We start from the raw sequence: 16,594 nt of genomic DNA on the forward strand, positions 1-16,594 counted from the left end.
CAGCGCTGCCGTCAGCCCCGGCCCCGGCCCCCGGAGCGGGCAGCGGCGCCTCCGCAGGCCGCGCCCGCGCCCGCCCCTCCGCCAGCCCGCTGCCGCGAGGAACCGACGCCCCGGACGTGTGGGCCGAAGGCCCGGCCCTGGAAGGCTTGGGAAGGGGTGGGGAAGACCTGAGTCTCGCGACGCGATCCAGAGGCGCAGAGGAGGGAGCAGGGGGGCGCGCCCGCCCCCCGCCCCAATCTTCGGAGACCCAGCTCGGAGCTGAGGTTCGGTTCTGGGTCTCGGCGACCCTATTGCTGGGAGGAAGCCTGGGGCACCCTGGAGGGGAGGGGAGCGGGTTCGGGGTGGGTCTCCCCTCGGGACCCTATTGCTTGAAGGGGCTGGCAAGGCCCCCGGCGGGCGGGGCAGGGTGGGGCCGGCCCCCTCCCCCTATTGCTGTGAGGAGGGGCCCGCCCTCCGGCCCCTCCACCCGGACGCCGGCGGAGACTTCCCTGGGGGAGGCCCCGTATTGCTGAGCGCCGAGCGGGCTGGCGCAGGCCCTCCGCCCTAGGCCTGCACGGGGCCGAGCTGCGGCGGCGCGGGGGCCGCGGGGCCGCCGGCCGCGCCACCCTTGAAGCAGGCGGACTCGTAGTGCTTGTTGAGATAGGACTTGAGCGCGAAGCTCTTCTTGCAACGCTTGCACTGGAAGTGTTTGAAGGCGGAGTGCGTCTGCATGTGCGCGCGCAGGTTGGAGCGGTCGGCGAAGGCTTTGCCGCAGTGCGCGCAGCCGAAGGGCTTCTCGCCCGTGTGCGAGCGCATGTGGCCCTGCAGCAGCCAGGGCCGCGAGAAGGCCTTGCCGCACACGCCGCACTTGTGGCGCAGGTCGTGCGTGAGCAGGTGCATGGCCATGGCCGGCATGGACACGTACACCTTGCCACACGTCGGGCAGCGCCGCGCCAGCTGGCTGTCCAGGCTGCGGTGCGTCTGCTTGTGGCGGCTCAGGTTCGACGACGTGGCGTACGTCTTGCCGCACTCGCCGCACGCGTGCCGGCCACCGGCACCCGCGGGCCCTGGCCCCGCGCGAGCTTCGGGGCCCGCCCCCGCGCGCGCGCCGCCCCGGCCCCCTGCCCCCGAGCCCGAGCCCCGCGCGCCCGCCCCGCCTCCGCCTCCGGTGTCGCCGTCGCCGTCGGGGGCCGCGGCCGTGGAGGGGGCGGCGGCGGCGGCGGCGGCGGCGGCGGCGGCCTTGCGGCGCGAGCGCCCGTCGGTGATGAAGAAGGCGTCGGCCGCGTAGCCCTCGCTGACGGCCGCGTCGCCGTTGATGTAGCCGCCCGCAGCGGTGGCCAGCTCAGGGCGCGGGGTGGGCGGCGGCGCCGAGCCCGCGGCCGCGGGGCCCAGCTCTCCCCGCACGGCCGCCGCGTACATGGGCTCCGGGGACGGCCCTTTGAGCAGCGCCGCCTCGGCGTCGCCATCGTAGACGGACGCAGGCCCCACGTAGTCGCTGAGGTATCCTGCGGACCGAGGCGGACACACGGACAGGGGGCGGGAGGGGCACAGGGAGGACAGAGCGGGGACGAACCGGGAGGAAGACAAAGAAGGGGCCGGGGGACCGCGGGGCAGGCGGGATGGAGACAGCGGGGAGGGAGGGGAGAGCACAGGCGAGGATGAGTCGGGCCCGGCCGCGCTCCGCCCCCGCCGCCCGGCGCCCCGCCCCCGCTGGGGGAGGAGGGAGGCGCAGCTCGGGGCGCGGCCGCCCCCCTTCCGCGGAGCCTCAAGGTCAGGGGGGAGGGGCGGCGCCTCCCTCTCCCGCCTCCCCTCCCCTCCCCCTCCCCCTCGGGTTCTCCCCACTTCAGCAGTTTTCCCTGATTATGCAACACACTGCAGACCTGCGGCGCACAAAGCCGGGGCCGCCGCTCCGGGGTCCCCGCAGGCTCTTCCCGGTGCCCCGCCTTGGTACTGCCCCCCAGCGAGCCCCAGAGACGGGCTCCCCGCTCCGGCTCCTCCGGCGCGCCCCCCCACCTGGCTGGGCTTGACCCCCACCCACGCCGGCAGTGGTGCCTCCATGGCTCCACACGCCTTTCCTGGGCTGCTCCTCGGGTTCCTGCTCTGCTCTCTGCTAGCCTCTTCCTCCCACCCCCTAGCCTCTGCAGGGGCCATTCCCAGGCCAGAGACACTGCGGTGAGCACAGCGCCCAGGTGTCCACCATGGGACACCTTCAGAGAGACACAGCCTCGGGAAGGCAGCACAATTCGTGCCGGAACCCAGAGCACAAGATGGATCTTACAAGCTCAAAATCACAAGCGCACCTCTCAGGAGGGGGTTGTGTCCCCGCTTTGGTCCTCCCTGGAGTCCCCGGCTGGCTAGGCCACCCACTCGTGCAGGGTCACATATGCAGCCACCTGGACACTCTCAGTCACATGGTGCACACTGGCCCCAGAGTCACATGGTCCCATGGAGTGGCACACAAGCAGGCACACACTCACACAGGGTCACACACTGACAGTCACATGGTCACACGCAGTCACATGGGCCCACACAGGCTCCCACTCCTGCAGGTCGCACTTGCCCTGCCGCCAGGCTGCTGGCACTCCCTGCACCCCAGCTCCCATGCGAACAGTTGTCCTTGAACTTGGGCACCCTGGCACAGAGAGCCTCCCCTGCCCGCAGCTTCCTCCCCCTGACCCTGGCTTCAGGGAAGGCCCTGGCACTGCAGCTCCTGCCCTGACAGGTGGGCGGCCCCTGGAACCCCTGCCTGCTCCCTAGCAGGGGTCCTGGGAGCACAGGAAGAGGGCAATGGGTCCAGGATTGGGGTGTGGGCCCGCACGTGCAGTGTCAGCAGGTGGCCGGCATTGGTGGCGGCCTGCCTCCTGGTTCTCACCCATCTCCTCCACCTCCTCCCCTCCCAGCCAGGCCGGGTCCCCATGCCCTGCTGCGGTCCAGGCTTGGCCACAGCCCCTCGGTGGCTCTGGTTCCCTGGGGCCTCTTCGCCCCCCCCCCCGACCTTGCCCTTCCACCCCCCACGCTCGGGCCCTCTACCCCTCGCAGCAACGCCCTGGGCCTGCACCCCAATCGGCTCGCACCTTTATCGTGCAGTCGCACGCCGAGGTCGCCGCGGGCACGCCCGTAGGAGCTCTCGAGGTCTGCCGAAGAGAACGTGTCAAGTTTGACCTTCTTGACCAGGAAGGACCTGGGCATGATTCCTGCGGAGCCGGGGCTCGGGGGGACTGCGGCCGCGGCGGGGCCCCGTCACCATCCGAGGAGCGGCGGAGGCGGCTCGGGTCCCCCCTCCGGCCGCTGGATGCTGCCGCGCCAGTGCCAGTCCGCTCGCCGCCCGCTTCCTGCCCTGCGCCGCCGCCGCTGCGCCTCCCGGCCGCTCTCCTCCGTCCTCCGCTCCGCTCCGCTCTCCTCTTCCTTCTTTCCTTCCTTCCTTCCTTCCCTCCTCTGGTCCCGGCTTCCCAGCCCGCAGTGCCGCCCCTGGACAGGCGGGGGAGGAGGCTGGGGGGGGCGGGGAGGGGGGAGCGGCTCCGTCCCGGGCCCGTAGGCTGCGAGTGGGTGCAGGGCTGCGGCCCCTCGCCCTCCCCCCCGCCGCCGTGGCCGAGCCTCAGTCAGCGGTCCCCCATGCCCCCGGGGGCGGCGGCGCCGGACCGGGACAACGCGGCGGCTGCAGCGGCGGCGGGGGCGCCGGCGTCTTCAGCACCGCGGCCAGCGCCGGCCCGGGCAGCACCGCGGCCAGCGCCCGGGCGCGCTCGGCCGGCGCGGGTGGAGAGGGGCGGGCCGAGGGGGCTCGGCCGCCGGGCGGGGGTCCTCGGCGGGGGTCTCGGGGAGGCTTGCTTTATTGTTCTGCAGCCCGAGCGGTGGTGGTGGCGGCGGCGGCGGCGGCGGCGGGCGGGGGGCGGGGGTCCTGGGGGGAGGGGAGCGCAGGGAGGGCGGGCCGAGGGAGGGGGAGGGACGGGGCTCCGGGGGCGGGGCTCGGCTCTCGGACAGCTCCCGCCCGGCCTCCGAGCTCGCAGCCGCCTCTGCCTGCGGCCCGGCCCAGCCTCCGGCTTTTAAAGCCCTCGAGCGGGGGGGAGGGGGAGGCAGGGGAGGGGAAGAGGCCGGCGGAAATGGCTGCGCTGGGCCGGTCCTCGGCCAGGGTCTCCTGGGAGGGGTCTCGGGGATGCCTCGGCCTCTGCGTGTTGGGGGGAGGGTCCCCCGCGCGGCTCGGGAACGGCTACCCCGCGGTCGGCGGCATTGCCGGGCGGGTGGGAGAGGTGGAGGTAGGGCCTGGGACCTATTCGCCCGGGGCTTGGGGTCATGTAGGGAGGGACGCGGGCGCACCCAGCTCGGGTCAGCCTGCCTCGCCCGGGGCCTGGACGCGCGGGGCTGCGGGGGAGAGCGGGGGCGGCGCCAGACTGGGGAGCGAGTGCTGAGGCAGCGAAAGCGGGTGTGCAGGCGCGGCGCGTGCCCGGCGACCCCGCAGTGTGCGGGTGCCGCGTGTGCGCCCTGTGCCGCAGTGTCTCCGGCCACCCCGTCACCCGGGCTGACCCCGAGCATGCCCGGGGGGCCTCCCCTCCCTGCCTCTCGCCCCTGCGGCGGATGCGGAGCGCTGCGGCCCAGCGAGCGTCCGGCGTGGAGACAGCGAGGGGACGCGGTGCCCCGCTCCAGAATTTTTACTTCGTGGGTGGTTTTTCGCCCTTCCGCGGGGCTGCAGCTCCCCCCGGCGGCCCCGCAACCAGGCGCATAACCTTCCTGCGGCCGCCCGCGCGGAGTTTGCAGCCCCCATGACGTCAGGACCGGCGGCCAATGGCGCGCGCGGGGCGCAGGGGCTCGGGGCCGCACAATGGCCGCGCGCGGTGCATATGTCCCCAATTAGGGCCCGGCGCCGCCATTGTCCCCTCGCCGCCCCCGCCCGGTCCTTTGGGTCTCCACGGTCCGGGCGCGTGCCCACGCCGCCCGCGGTTCCCGGGGCCGAGGTTGCTCAGCGGTTCCGGGCGTGTCCCAGCGCGGCGGAGCCGGGAGCGCGGCCAAGCGGGGGCGCGCGCGCTCGTCGAGCTGCGCGCGGTGACCTTGTGCTGGGCGCAGGGCGGCCGGGAGCGCGCGGAGGCTGGGAGCGCACGGGGCGTGCGGGCGCTGCTTAGCGTCCAACCCGCACGGATCCCGCGCCTCGTCCCTCGCTGCGCCGCCCACAGCCGCCGCCGAGCCACGGCGGGGCGAGCGATCCGACCCGGCTTAGGCGCGCGGCGGAGACCAGGGGCCGCCCCGTGCCCGACCCGGCGCCGGCATGGGCGCTCCCGGGAGCCGAGAGGGCACTGCCGCCCCCCTATCGCGGAGCCACAGCCGGCGAGGCTCGCGGGGGCGGGGCAGGGGTCCCCTCGGGGTGGGGGGTGACGATGCTCGTCCGTCCGAGGCGCAGCCGGAGTCGCAGGGCCAATTAGCATTTTGATTGCGGGACTTGGGGGGCCCAGCTGGACCAAGGCCTAATTACCTGGCAGGCCCTCGGGGCGCCTGCGGGACGTGCCCGGCGCGATGCCCTCGCCCGGCGCCCACCGCCTGCTCGCAGACACGGAGTTCCCTCCCACACTTTCCCACCTCTCCGCTCCTCCCCCCTTCTGCATTTCGTTGTCTGGAGCCCCATTTTTCCATCGCCTGTCTCTCCGCCCTCCATCCCCTGGCCCCCCAGTGTCCTTGGTGCAGGAAGCTCCAGTGCCGGCACACCTGTGTCCCGCAGCCAGGCGCTCCCAAGGGAACCATTCCCGCGGTCCTTGCTCGAGCTCGGGTGGATCCTGCAGCCCCTGGGTCACCCGGCAGGGAAGGGCAGCTGGGCCCAGGCCTTGGCCATCAGTCTGGGCCCTCCTGGGTACCGAGCACACATGCGGCCCCAGCACAAGGACTTGGCCCTCCGGCGTGGCCTCCCTTGGAACACTGGCCCCCACCCCCAGCCACATGGGAAGGTCCAGCCGGAAGGCTCTGGGGAAGGACCGGCGACCGTCCGTCCGATTTGGGGCGGTTTCAGCTCCCCGCCAGAGGCTGTCCCGAGTCTCCCAGGCTGGGGACTGAAGGGCTCAGTGAAGTCAGGGCCCCCAGCCAAAGCCGCGTTGGTGATGCTGGGGCCTGCCTGGCCATGCCTATGCACCGCCCTGCTGCTGGCCTCCAACCTTGCACAGCTAGGGAGCACTCCTGCCTCGGGCTGCACAACCCTGATGAGAGGCCTGGCTGGAGGGTGGGTCCCCCTGCTGCAGCCCCCCTCCCCAGGGTCATGTTCTGGTCACCTGTGGTGATGGGCAGAGGCGGGGGTGCTGCACCATGTGTGGTGGGGGTCATGACTGGCAGAGATGGGTTCGGGGTACATGGCGGGCGGAGGACAAGGTCATTGGCAGGAAGAGAGACCAGGGAGTGGAAGGATGCCATGCCGGGACAGCAAGAGCTGACACGGAGGGAGGCTGGCGTGGCCAGGGACTCTCCCAGCAGGGACCCTTCTGGAGAAGGGATGGAGGGTGAGTGGCCAGCTTCCAGGCCAGGGACAGACGTGGAAGCCGCCTGCTGAGAGGGGAGAACAAGGGGCAGGGAGGACATGGGGGCCACTGCGGGGCCAGCGACCGGCCAGGACTGTGTGCTAGGAGCAGCCAACTGTGTCTTGCTCTGTTCAGACCGCCCAGGCAGAGCACCGAGCAGCAGATGGCGTCTCACAGTCCAGTTGTGGGGGCACTGGCAGGTCCGGGTACACCTCACTGTGTCGTCACCTGGCCAATGGGAGCTGCCTGGGGTCTGGAATTCCAAGGGGACTGACCCCACCCCAGAGAGTTCCTCCCCCACTCCCCAGCCCCCCACCCTCACAGCCTCCCATGGATCATCAGGGCCACACACAGGAACGTCAGACCACAGATGCCGAGGGCACCGTTCCAAGGGTTTGAAAATCACGGGAGAAACCCTCAGAACAGGGTACCAGGGTGGCTGGGAGGCCGAGGGCGCAGGCCGGGCCACTGCTTCATCGTGGAGGAGCTGAGCTCACCTCCACAGCAGGGCAGGAGGCAGTACAAGAGCCGGATCTGTCTTCCTACGTGACACAACCGGGAACAGGCAGGCGGTTACCTTGGTGGCTAAGAGGTTGGTTCAGACGTCCACATGCAGGGGCTGGCACTGTGGCACCAGGCCTGTGACGCCCGCATGCTATGTGAGTGCCCGTCCCGGCTGCTCCGCTCCTGATTGAGCTGCCTGCTAATCCTGGGAAGCAGGAGATGTACGTGGGCCCCTGCCATGCCACATGGGAGACACGGATGGAGCTCCAGGCTCTGATTTTTGGCAGAATCTTGATGTTCATGTTGCTGAAAACTATGAGGCCGTGTTCCACAGCCCCTCGCAGCTACACAGAGGGTTTCCTTCTGGGATCTCGGACACATTCCACTGCAGTACAGGGGCTCTGCCTTGAAGAGATTTGTATGAATTTTTTTATTAAAATACTTATTTGAAAGGTGGAGTTACAGAGAAGGATAGGGAGGGAGAGAGGGAGGTCTTTCATCCACTGGCTCACTCCCCAAATGGTTGCAATGGCCAGGACTGCACAGGCTGAAGCCAGCAGCCAGAAGCTCCCTCCTGGTCTCTCACGTGGGTGCAGGGGACCAAGCACTTGGGCTGTCTTCTGCTGCTTTCCTACGCTGTAGCAGGGAGCTGGATGGGAAGTGGAGCAGCTGGGACATGAACTGGTCCCCACATGGGTGCCAGCATTGCAGGTGGAGGCTTAACCCATTACATCACAATGCCAGCTCTACTGCCCCCACTTTTTTTTTTTTTTTTAAGATTTATTTATTTGATAGAGTTGAGAGAGACAGATCTTCCATCCACTGGTTTCCTCCCCAAATGGTCACAATGGCTGGATCTGAGCCGGTGTGAAGCCAGGAGCCAGGAGCTTCTTCAGGGTCTCACATAGGTGCAGGGGCCCAAACACTTGGTCCATCCTCCACTGCTTTCCCAGATCATAGCAGGAAGCTGGATTGGAAGAGGAGCAGCCAGAAAATGAACTGGTGCCCCCACATTTTAGTGGGAAATGTCCACTGAGGACGTTCCCCCCACTCCATTAGCACTTGCATGTGTACATGTGCCGCACCTGGCCTGACACACGTGCTGCAGGCCAGACTGGAAACCAGGCTGGGGACTGCTCCCTCCGGCACACGCTGGTGGCTTGTGGGACGCACATGGGCACCTTAGGAACAGTTAACTTTATACACATACGATTAACTCTACGAAGTAAGAGTTCAACAAATTGTATGAAAAAAAAAAAAAGCTGTTCTCAGCAGTTGAGACGAGGACTATTCAGTCACCGCCTCTCAGAGTGTCAGTGTCCCTTCTACAGATGGCTTCTGGGGGCTCCATCAGCGCTCACAGGTCAGGGAGAATGTGTGGCGTTTGTCCTTTGGGACTGGCTTATTTCACTAAGTGTGTTTTCCAGATTTTCCCATTTTGTTGCAAATGACAAGATTTCATTTTCTTAACCTCTGTGTAGTATTCCATAGTGTACAATCCCCTGCCTTCTTTCTGGGAAGCAGCAGAAGGTGGCCCAACTCCAGACTGGCTTCAGCCTGGCCCTTGCAACCACTGGCCATTTGGGGACCAGCAGATGAAAGACCTCTCTCTGTCACTCTGCCTTTCAAATAAATTAAAAATAATAAAAAGGAAACGGACAAGAGGGCCTCCCTCCTGCTGCTGCCAGGTCCCCTACCCCTACACTCCTGCCACGCGCTCCGCGCTCCCTGCGGCCCCGCCCACAGCCCACACCTGGTTCCACCCCACCACCAAGTGGCCAGGGACATCTCAGGGACTTGGGCTTTAGGGAGCTTCTTGGTGGTGATGGCTCTGGCCCTGGGCTTCCTGTGCACCACTGGCCGGGGTGGCTTAGTGACTCACGAGGCGTGGTCTCACCCAGAGCTGCTTCACCAGGCTCCCTGTTCAGACAGGCCCCGTGCTGTGTTAAATCTTTTTTAAAAATTATTTTCATTTCATCTGAAAGGCAGACACACACAGACAAGGCAAGAGAGAGCTTCTCCCTGCTCATCCTCAGACGCCCTCAACAGCCAGCTAGATCAGGGGGAAGCCAGGAACCTGTCACTCCACCTGTGTCTCTTGCGTGGGTGTCAGGGGCCGGGGCCCAGGTGTCTGAGCCTCCCAGGGTGCTCATCAGCAGGAAGCTGGGTGGGAGCCTAAGCCAGATCCCAGTTGTGTCTGAACCGCCTGCCCCCATCCTGTTGCTTCTTTAAGATTTTGATTATTTATTGGAAAGGCAGAGCTACAGAGAGGGGAGCTCTTCCATCTGCTGGTTCACTCCCCAAGTGGCTGCAACCAGCAGCCAGGGCTGGGCCAGGCCAAAGCAGGAGCCCTGAGCTCCACCCAGGTCACTCATATGCATGGCCTGAGCCCAGGCACTGGGCCATCCTCTCCTGTCCCCCCAGGAGCATTAGCAAGGAGCTGGATGGGAGGTGGAGCAGCCAGGACTCCAACCAGCGCCCACATGGGATGCCGGTGCTGCAGGCGGCGGCTTTACTGGTTGGGCCGCAGCACCGGCCCCCTGTGCTGGTTTTAATGTTCTGCTGTTGTCATCCTGGAATTCTCCAGAACTTTGCAGTGAGGGCTCCACATTTGCAGCCAGTGCTGGTTCTGGGGATGTTCGCTGGATAACGTCTGCAGACGTGCTGACCAGGACAGCCATGTGGGCCGTGGTGGGCACTGCTCCACCCAGCCCCCTACTTTCTCATCTCCCACCAGGTGGCCTCCACGGCTGCAGCGCGAGAGGCCAGGGCTCTGGGGCCAGGGGGACACAGCCAGGCCATGAGCAGGCCCCGTGCCCGCTGCCCAGGGTGGGCAGCAGCGACTCGCCCTTGGCCGGTCCAGGATTCATCCCCAGGCCCCCAGCCTGTCTTCCCACTCTGCCGCACCCCACCGCTGGTTGCACTGGGAACAGGTACGGGACCCGCTGGGCAGCCACTGAGCCTTCTCTTTAAGGGGTGTTCCACCGCCACCCGGTCTCGAAACCCCAGCGCCCCTGCCCTCAGAGACCACGACCCGGCGGCAGAGGGCCAGAGGCAGCTTTATTCCGAGCAGGGCCGGTGGGTCCACGCGGGGCGGGGGACTGAGGGCAGAGGGGGCGGGGCGCGGGCCCTAGGGCGGCCCCTAGGCCTCGGTCGTCGCCTGGCGCGGCGGGGGATACATATGGGGTTTGCGCTGCCCCAAGCCCGGGCTGAAGGCGCCCCCCAGCGGCCAGTGGCGGACCACGTGCCGGTAGGACGTGACCAGGTAGTCGAAGTAGTTGATGTTGAGTTTCCGAGCGATGTGACGGCCCAGGTACTCCATTTGCTGAGGGAGTGGGCGGCGGTGGGCTCTGCGCCTCACCGGGCCAACGGCCCGCCCCGGGCCCGCCCCACCGGAGCGCCCTGGACCTGGACCGCGGGGCGGCGTCCACAGCGGGACCCACCTCGTAGCGCTCCGACAGCTGCACCAGCACCAGCGGCTCCAGTTTGTGGCCGCACAGGACGAGCCGGAAGAAGCACCTCCCATAGGCTGGCGGGGGACGGGGTGGGCTCAGCCTCGGGTCCCCGGGCGCGGCCTCCTGGGCGGGGTGGGTGAAGGGGGTGCTCCGAGGGTGGGGCGGGCCTCGAGAGAGCGGGTCACCCCGGGGCTGAGGGCCATCACGTGCCGTCCCCCCAACCCCCGGCCCTGCCCGCCCCCGCCCGCCTGAGCGTCACCATCGGAGCTGAGAGCCAGGCGCACGTAGATGAGGTTCATCGGACCCTGGCACACGGTGCGGCCCCGGATGGAGAAGTGGTAGAGGCCGTGCGTGTGATTCAGCACCAGGCGGCGCCGCGGCAGCGACGAGACCAGGAGCCACAGCCCCACGCCCACGCCGAAGGCGGGGAAGCCCCAGGTCTCCTGCTTGCGCACCTGCGGGCGCCGCGGGGCCACGTGAGCACGCCAGGCCTTGGCACCGGGCCGGCCCTGGGCGCGCACCTGCCGGCCTACCTGCCTGACGAAGTCCAAGCTGACGAGCGCGAGGCAGACGACGAAGAGCAGCGCGCCCTTCCACAGCGTGTCCAGGTAGTACTGCAGCACGAAGACTGCGGGCCGAGGGCGGTGGTGAGGACCCGGGGGCCCTGCCCGCGCCCGGCCGCCCCGTGTGCCGCCCCGGGCCCGCCCCGCGCGCACCGCCCGGCTGCTGCTGCGTGAAGGGGTAGAAGCTGTTGCTCTTGAGGCACTTGGCCAGGTGCCGCTCGGTGCAGAAACCCAGCCGCCAGAGCTGGAAGTGTTTGCCGCCCGAGGTCGTGGGCAGGCCGCTGGCCTGGCCCTCGTGGGTCTGCGTGGGACGGCGGCGGTCAGCCGGGCGCCGGCCACGGTCCCCGCGCCCCTCCCACAGCCCAGCAGCGCCCCAACCTCCAGGGTTGCGGTCCAGGGACCAGCGGTGAGTCAGTGTGGACACAGGGGCCGGGCCAGGCAGGCCGTGCGAGTTCTAGAAGTTCTGGGCGGCGGGTTCTAGAATGGCCTCTCTGTTGCTCTCTCCCACGTGGAGGCCCCTGGGTCAGGCCGGGCCGTGGCCGTTCCCCTCCCTACCAGCCCCTGCCCTGGCGAGATCTCCTGGCACAGGCTCACGTGGAGGTGGCCTAAGTGGGATGAGGGGGGACCCACTGGCCGAGGCCCCTCCCTGATGCCATGGCTGTGTGGGTCCCACAGCTCCCGTTCCCCGCAGTGTCCCCTGCGGTGGGACACACACACCCCTGAGCCGCTGGGAGCAGTGGGGTCCTTGGCCACCCCACCCCCACAACGCAGGCTGCAGCAGGCAGGGGTCCACTCTCCCCCCAAGGACCACACAGAGCTCCTAAAAAACATTTATTGTAACAAAACAGGAAAGGGGGCAGTTCCTAGCTGGGGGGCGGGGTGCTGGTGAGCAGCTGCTCCAGACACCACTGGACTTCCGCCTGGCCGCGGTAGGCCCGCTTCAGGCCCCTGGGGAGGCAGCGGCAGGACTCCAGGTTCAGGTACAGCAGACCCGGGCAGCTGGTGATGACAGCGCTGTGGACACAGAGAGCCCTCTGCCTGTGCTCTGCCCCTGGGCCGCCCAGGCCCAGCACCGAGGCCAGCCCACGGTGGACACAGAGGCAGGCAGGACCAGCTCCAAGGGGCCGAGGGAGGGGTGCTGACCTGACTGTGCTGGGAGTGACCCGGGTGCCCCTGAGGTTGAGAGAACACAGGGCCGGGTGTGGGCCCCCAGGGGTGCCCGAGAAGGCAGCTAGGGCCTGCTCCAGGTCCTTCTCGCTGAATCCCTGGCCGCTCAAGTCCAGCTCCCGCAGGGTGTGGCACCACTTGTGGGTCAGCAGGGGGCTGCCCTCCTTGGCTAGGGTCAGCCGGTCTGACAGGCCATACAGGCCCAGGTGCAGCTGCTCCAGCTCTGAGGGGAGGGGCGTGAGTGTGAGCGTGAGCGGCAGGCTGGGCCAGCGTCCCCGGCCCCGCCCACCCGGCCGCTGCCCAGGGAAGGCTGACCCTGACACGGCAGGTCGTGCAGGCCCGCAGGCGTGATTCGGGCACAGCCGCGGAGGTCCAGCAGGCGCAGGTTGGGGGAGCCATGGAGCAGGCGGCCCAAGACCGCGTTGCTCACGAAGTTGCAGGTGGAGCTGGCCAGGCAGAGCTCCTCCAGGCCAGGGAAGCCGGGCCCGGGGGCCGCCCCCCGCGCAGAGGGCTTGGGCAGCCACACGAGATTCAGCAGCCGGAGCACCTGGGGCGGGGTCGAGGCTGCAGGCGGGGCGGGGCTGGGGGCGGGGCGGGGCGCAGGCTGCAGGCGGGGCGGGCTCAGGCTGCAGGCGGGGCGGGGGCGAGGCTCAGGCCGCAGGCGGGGCGGGGCCGGGGGCGGGGGCGGCAGGTACCTGCAGCTGGGGGCAGCCTGTCTGCAGGGCCTCCACCGGGAGCTGCAGGGGAGTGCTGTTGGGGCTGATGCCCGTGCTCACCTCCAGCACCTGGAGCTGGGGGCAGCAGCTGCCCTGCACGGTCGGGGAAAACACAGGGTCAGTGGCCTGGCATCTGACCCAGCTCCCGCCCGAAGCCGCCGACGTACCAGCAGCGCGCCCAGGATGGCTGTCGTCTGGGAGCTGTAGGTCAGCCACAGCCTGCGCATGCGGGGTCCTGCCTCCTCCAGAAAGCTCACCACAGCCGCGGACTCCACCTGGGACCCAGCACAGGGGCACCGGTCACCCGGGCCAGGTGGCCTCAGCGCCCCCTGGGGGACTCGGGGCTCACCACGGAGTGCTGCAGGTCCAGGCTGTGGAGCTGGTGGCAGGCTCTGGCCAGTGCGACCAGGGCGTCAGCAGTCACCCCGTGGCAGTCTGAAAGCTTGAGGAAGGTGAGCCGCGGGCAGTGCTCGCCGACCAGCTGCGGGGACACGGAGGCCAGCTGGGAGGCGGGCCTTGCCCGTGCAGCCCTGTCCTGGGCGCAGGCGGCTGCAAGAGGCCACAAGGAGCGAGCCCCAGGCAGGGTCCGGCGGGTTCCGCAGCCCGGGGCTCACCTTCAGCACGGGCTGCACCTGAGACTTCCAGTGGATGAGGGTCAGCCTCTGCAGCTGTGAGAACCTGGGCGACAGCAGAGGCCGAGCTGCGCCAGCCCCCCCCGCCCTCCCCCGCGCCGGGACACGGAGGGCCCGGGGGCGTCGGCACCCCCGCTCGTGGGGCGGCCAGCGGGGAGCCCCTCACCGGCTGGGCATGAGCCACTCCAGGGAAGCGAGGAGCTTCTTCTCCGCCTTGACTCCGCTCTTGGCAGGGCGGCCGGCCAGCGGCGGCGCCAGGGTCACCGCGCGCCAGAGCGCAGGATGCGAGGCGGCCTCGTGCCAGCGGCGGCACACGCGCGCGGCCCTGCGGGCACAGGACGGCTGCGGGCGCCCGGCCTTCCGCGGGCTCGCCCCGCCCCGGGCGGCCGGGCCCAGGCCTACCTGCCCAGGAACGGCAGGGGCCCGTCAGCCGCCACCAGCAGCCCGAAAACCTGCACCAGGATTTCCAGGGGAATGCGGTCCCCCCAGCCCAAGTCGGGCCCCGGCGCGGGCGCCGGCTGCGGCTCGGGTCTGGGCCGCGCCCTGGGATGGGCAGCGGCCTCGCGGGGCCCCGGGCCGGGCAGCACGAGCAGCATGCTGTCCGCCTGCAGCAGGTGGCACTCGGAGCCGCGCGGCGCCAGCCGGTCCCACCACCAGTCCTCGGCCGAGCGGGCCCGCGCCCAGGCCCCGCGCGCGCACCGCGCCCGGCGCCGCGCTCGCCGGGCCGCCCCGGGCGCCATGAGCAAGCGCACCCCTCTGCGGGGCGGAAGGGGCGGGGCCGCGGCGGAAGAGGCGAGACCACGCGCCTGCTCGCCGACGGCGACTTCCGGGGGCGGGCTTCCGGTCGGGGCGCGCGCGCGGGGGGCGGGCCGGCCGTCGGAGTACCCCGGGAGCGGCGCGTGAGTTCGAGTCCCCGCTCCGGCCGGCCCGCTCTGGCTGCTGCGGGCTCTGGCCGGGGGCGGGGGACAAGCGGCGGGAAGCCCTCCCACGCGGAAAGACCTTGGGGCGGGGACTCGCGCCGCTGCCACGCCCCCCCAGCCGGCCGGGCAGCTGCGGGCCTGCGCTCGGCAGAAGCCGTCGGGCGGTGTGCGGCGCAGAGCGCACCCCTGCCGGAGCCCGTCCACGGCGCGGGGCCTGGACCACAGGACCTTCGGCCCCCGGGGGGGCCCTGCCCAGCGCACGGTAGTCCCTCCCCCGCCCCGCCCCGCCGGCGTCCGCTTCCTCCCCGCAGGAAGAGGCGTCCCGCTGCCCGCCGAGCCCACGCGCGCTCGGTCCGACGTGGGGAACGAGCCTGCCGGACTCGGGCCGGATGGCGGCGCCCCCGCTGGGCCGCCTGGTGCTGACCCACCTGCTGGTGGCCCTCTTCGGCATGGGCTCGTGGGCGGCCGTCAACGGGGTCTGGGTGGAGCTGCCCGTGGTGGTGAAGGACCTGCCCGAGGGTGAGTGGCGCAGGGGTGCTGGAGCCGGGCCCGGGCTGCCTCGCCTGGTGCCTGTGCGGGCCCCTGACGCGGCCTCTCCCCCCCCCCCCCCCCGCAGGCTGGAGCCTCCCCTCCTACCTGTCCGTGCTGGTGGCGCTGGGGAACCTGGGCCTGCTGGTGGTGACGGCGTGGAGGCGGCTGGCCCCGGGCAAGGGCGAGCGGATACCCATCCGGGTGGTGCAGGCGCTGAGCGTGGCGGCCACGGCGCTGCTGGCCCCTCTGTGGCACCATGTGGCCCCCGTGGGGGGGCAGCAGCACTCCGTGGCCTTCCTGACGCTGGCCTTGCTGCTGGCCATGGCCTGCTGCGCCTCCAACGTCACTTTCCTGCCCTTCCTGAGCCACCTGCCGCCCCCCTTCCTGCGGTCCTTCTTCCTGGGCCAGGGCCTCAGTGCCCTGCTGCCCTGCGTGCTGGCCCTGGTGCAGGGCGTGGGCCGGCTCGAGTGCCTGCCGGCCCCGGCGAACGGCACGCCGGGGCCCCCCGTCAACTTCCCCGAGCGGTTTTCAGCCAGCACCTTCTTCTGGATGCTGACTGCCCTCCTGGTCACCTCGGCCGCCGCCTTCCAGGGCCTCCTGCAGCTGCTGCCGCCCTCGCCCTCCGCCCCCGCGGGGGGCTCCGGCCCTGGCCTGCAGGTGGGAGCCCCGGGGACCGAGGAGGAGGCCTCGCCGTTGCAGGAACCGCCAGGCCAGGCGGCAGGCACCCCTGCCAGCCCGGAGCCCGAGGCCCGCCGGCTGCTGTCGGCCCGCACCGCCTGCCTGCTGGGCCTGCTGGCCGCCACCAACGCGCTGACCAACGGCGTGCTGCCCTCAGTACAGAGCTTCTCCTCCCTGCCTTACGGGCGCCTGGCCTACCACCTGGCCGTGGTGCTGGGCAGCGCCGCAAACCCCCTCGCCTGCTTCTTGGCCATGGGCGTGCTGTGCAGGTGTGCGAGGGCGGGAGGAGCGGAGGGCCGGGGGCCGGTCCTGGCGCGGCCAGCCCTGAGTCTCCACTCTTTCCCCGCAGGTCCCTGGCAGGCCTGGGTGGTCTCTCGCTGCTGGGTGTGCTCCTTGGGGCCTACCTGATGGCGCTGGCGATCCTGAGCCCCTGCCCCCCGCTGGTGGGCACCTCTGCCGGGGTGGTTCTCGTGGTGAGCGTGGCGGGGGTATGAGAGGGAGGGCCGGCTGCCCCGGGCAGGGACGGCTGGCACTCAGGAGGCTGCCGCGTCTCCCTCAGGTGCTGTCGTGGGTGCTGTGTGCCGGCGTGTTCTCCTACGTGAAGGTGGCCGTCAGCTCCCTGCTGCACGGTGGGGGGCGGCAAGCCCTGCTGGCGGCCGGCGTGGCCATCCAGCTGGGCTCCCTGCTCGGGGCTGTCACCATGTTCCCGCCCACCAGCATCTACCGCGTGTTCCGCAGCGGGCAAGACTGCGTGGACCTGTGTGGGCCCTGAGCCTGGGCAGGCAGGGGCCTCGCTCCCACCCGTCTTCACCTCAAGGCTGCAGGCACTCGGGCAAGCTGGACGCACCTGCACACTCCACAGGACACCCTGCGCTGCGGGGTAGGGACCAGAGAGCCGGGTTGAGCCGTGGGCTTGATCCTGGACGGCGGTGGGGTTTGTACAATAAAGTATGTCTGCGTGGTG

The 16,594-nt window shown here is 70.0% G+C and overlaps 4 protein-coding genes across 5 annotated transcripts; 1 reads left to right on the plus strand and 3 right to left on the minus strand.

The window, feature by feature from the left end:
* Positions 1–401: 401 nt before the first annotated feature.
* On the minus strand, positions 402–3,311 carry SCRT1 (scratch family transcriptional repressor 1). The gene is made up of 2 exons (XM_051831201.3): positions 3,054–3,311; positions 402–1,484 (listed from the first exon to the last, which is right to left on the minus strand). The coding sequence occupies exons 1-2, from the start codon at positions 3,166–3,168 to the stop codon at positions 544–546; spliced, it is 1,056 nt and encodes a 351-aa protein (XP_051687161.1). The 5' UTR covers positions 3,169–3,311; the 3' UTR covers positions 402–543.
* A 6,683-nt stretch (positions 3,312–9,994) lies between these two features.
* Positions 9,995–11,642, minus strand: CATSPERQ (catsper channel auxiliary subunit theta). Its single transcript, XM_008254024.3, has 6 exons — positions 11,613–11,642; positions 11,140–11,440; positions 10,957–11,051; positions 10,683–10,878; positions 10,412–10,497; positions 9,995–10,293 (listed from the first exon to the last, which is right to left on the minus strand). The coding sequence occupies exons 1-6, from the start codon at positions 11,640–11,642 to the stop codon at positions 10,111–10,113; spliced, it is 891 nt and encodes a 296-aa protein (XP_008252246.2). The 3' UTR covers positions 9,995–10,110.
* A 162-nt stretch (positions 11,643–11,804) lies between these two features.
* On the minus strand, positions 11,805–14,277 carry FBXL6 (F-box and leucine rich repeat protein 6). Of its 2 annotated transcripts, none has more exons than XM_051831179.3 (9): positions 13,904–14,277; positions 13,668–13,826; positions 13,484–13,547; positions 13,219–13,350; positions 13,037–13,144; positions 12,849–12,962; positions 12,469–12,700; positions 12,130–12,376; positions 11,805–12,000 (listed from the first exon to the last, which is right to left on the minus strand). In XM_051831179.3, exons 1-9 carry the CDS (start codon positions 14,239–14,241, stop codon positions 11,850–11,852), a joined length of 1,545 nt encoding a protein of 514 aa, XP_051687139.3. In that variant the 5' UTR covers positions 14,242–14,277; the 3' UTR covers positions 11,805–11,849. The 2 variants fall into 2 exon arrangements, with proteins under 2 accessions (XP_051687139.3, XP_089192689.1); XM_089336563.1 differs by having other exon boundaries at positions 13,219–13,371; positions 13,904–14,241.
* Positions 14,278–14,329: 52 nt separating this feature from the next.
* On the plus strand, positions 14,330–16,594 carry SLC52A2 (solute carrier family 52 member 2). The gene is made up of 4 exons (XM_051831180.3): positions 14,330–14,940; positions 15,038–15,899; positions 15,980–16,103; positions 16,190–16,594. Exons 1-4 carry the CDS (start codon positions 14,811–14,813, stop codon positions 16,400–16,402), a joined length of 1,329 nt encoding a protein of 442 aa, XP_051687140.1. The 5' UTR covers positions 14,330–14,810; the 3' UTR covers positions 16,403–16,594.

Source organism: Oryctolagus cuniculus, chromosome 6 (genome assembly GCF_051225735.1).
Source record: "Oryctolagus cuniculus isolate XC-2025 breed Fujian yellow rabbit chromosome 6, ASM5122573v1, whole genome shotgun sequence".
In the NCBI taxonomy this organism is placed as follows: Eukaryota; Metazoa; Chordata; class Mammalia; order Lagomorpha; family Leporidae; genus Oryctolagus; species Oryctolagus cuniculus.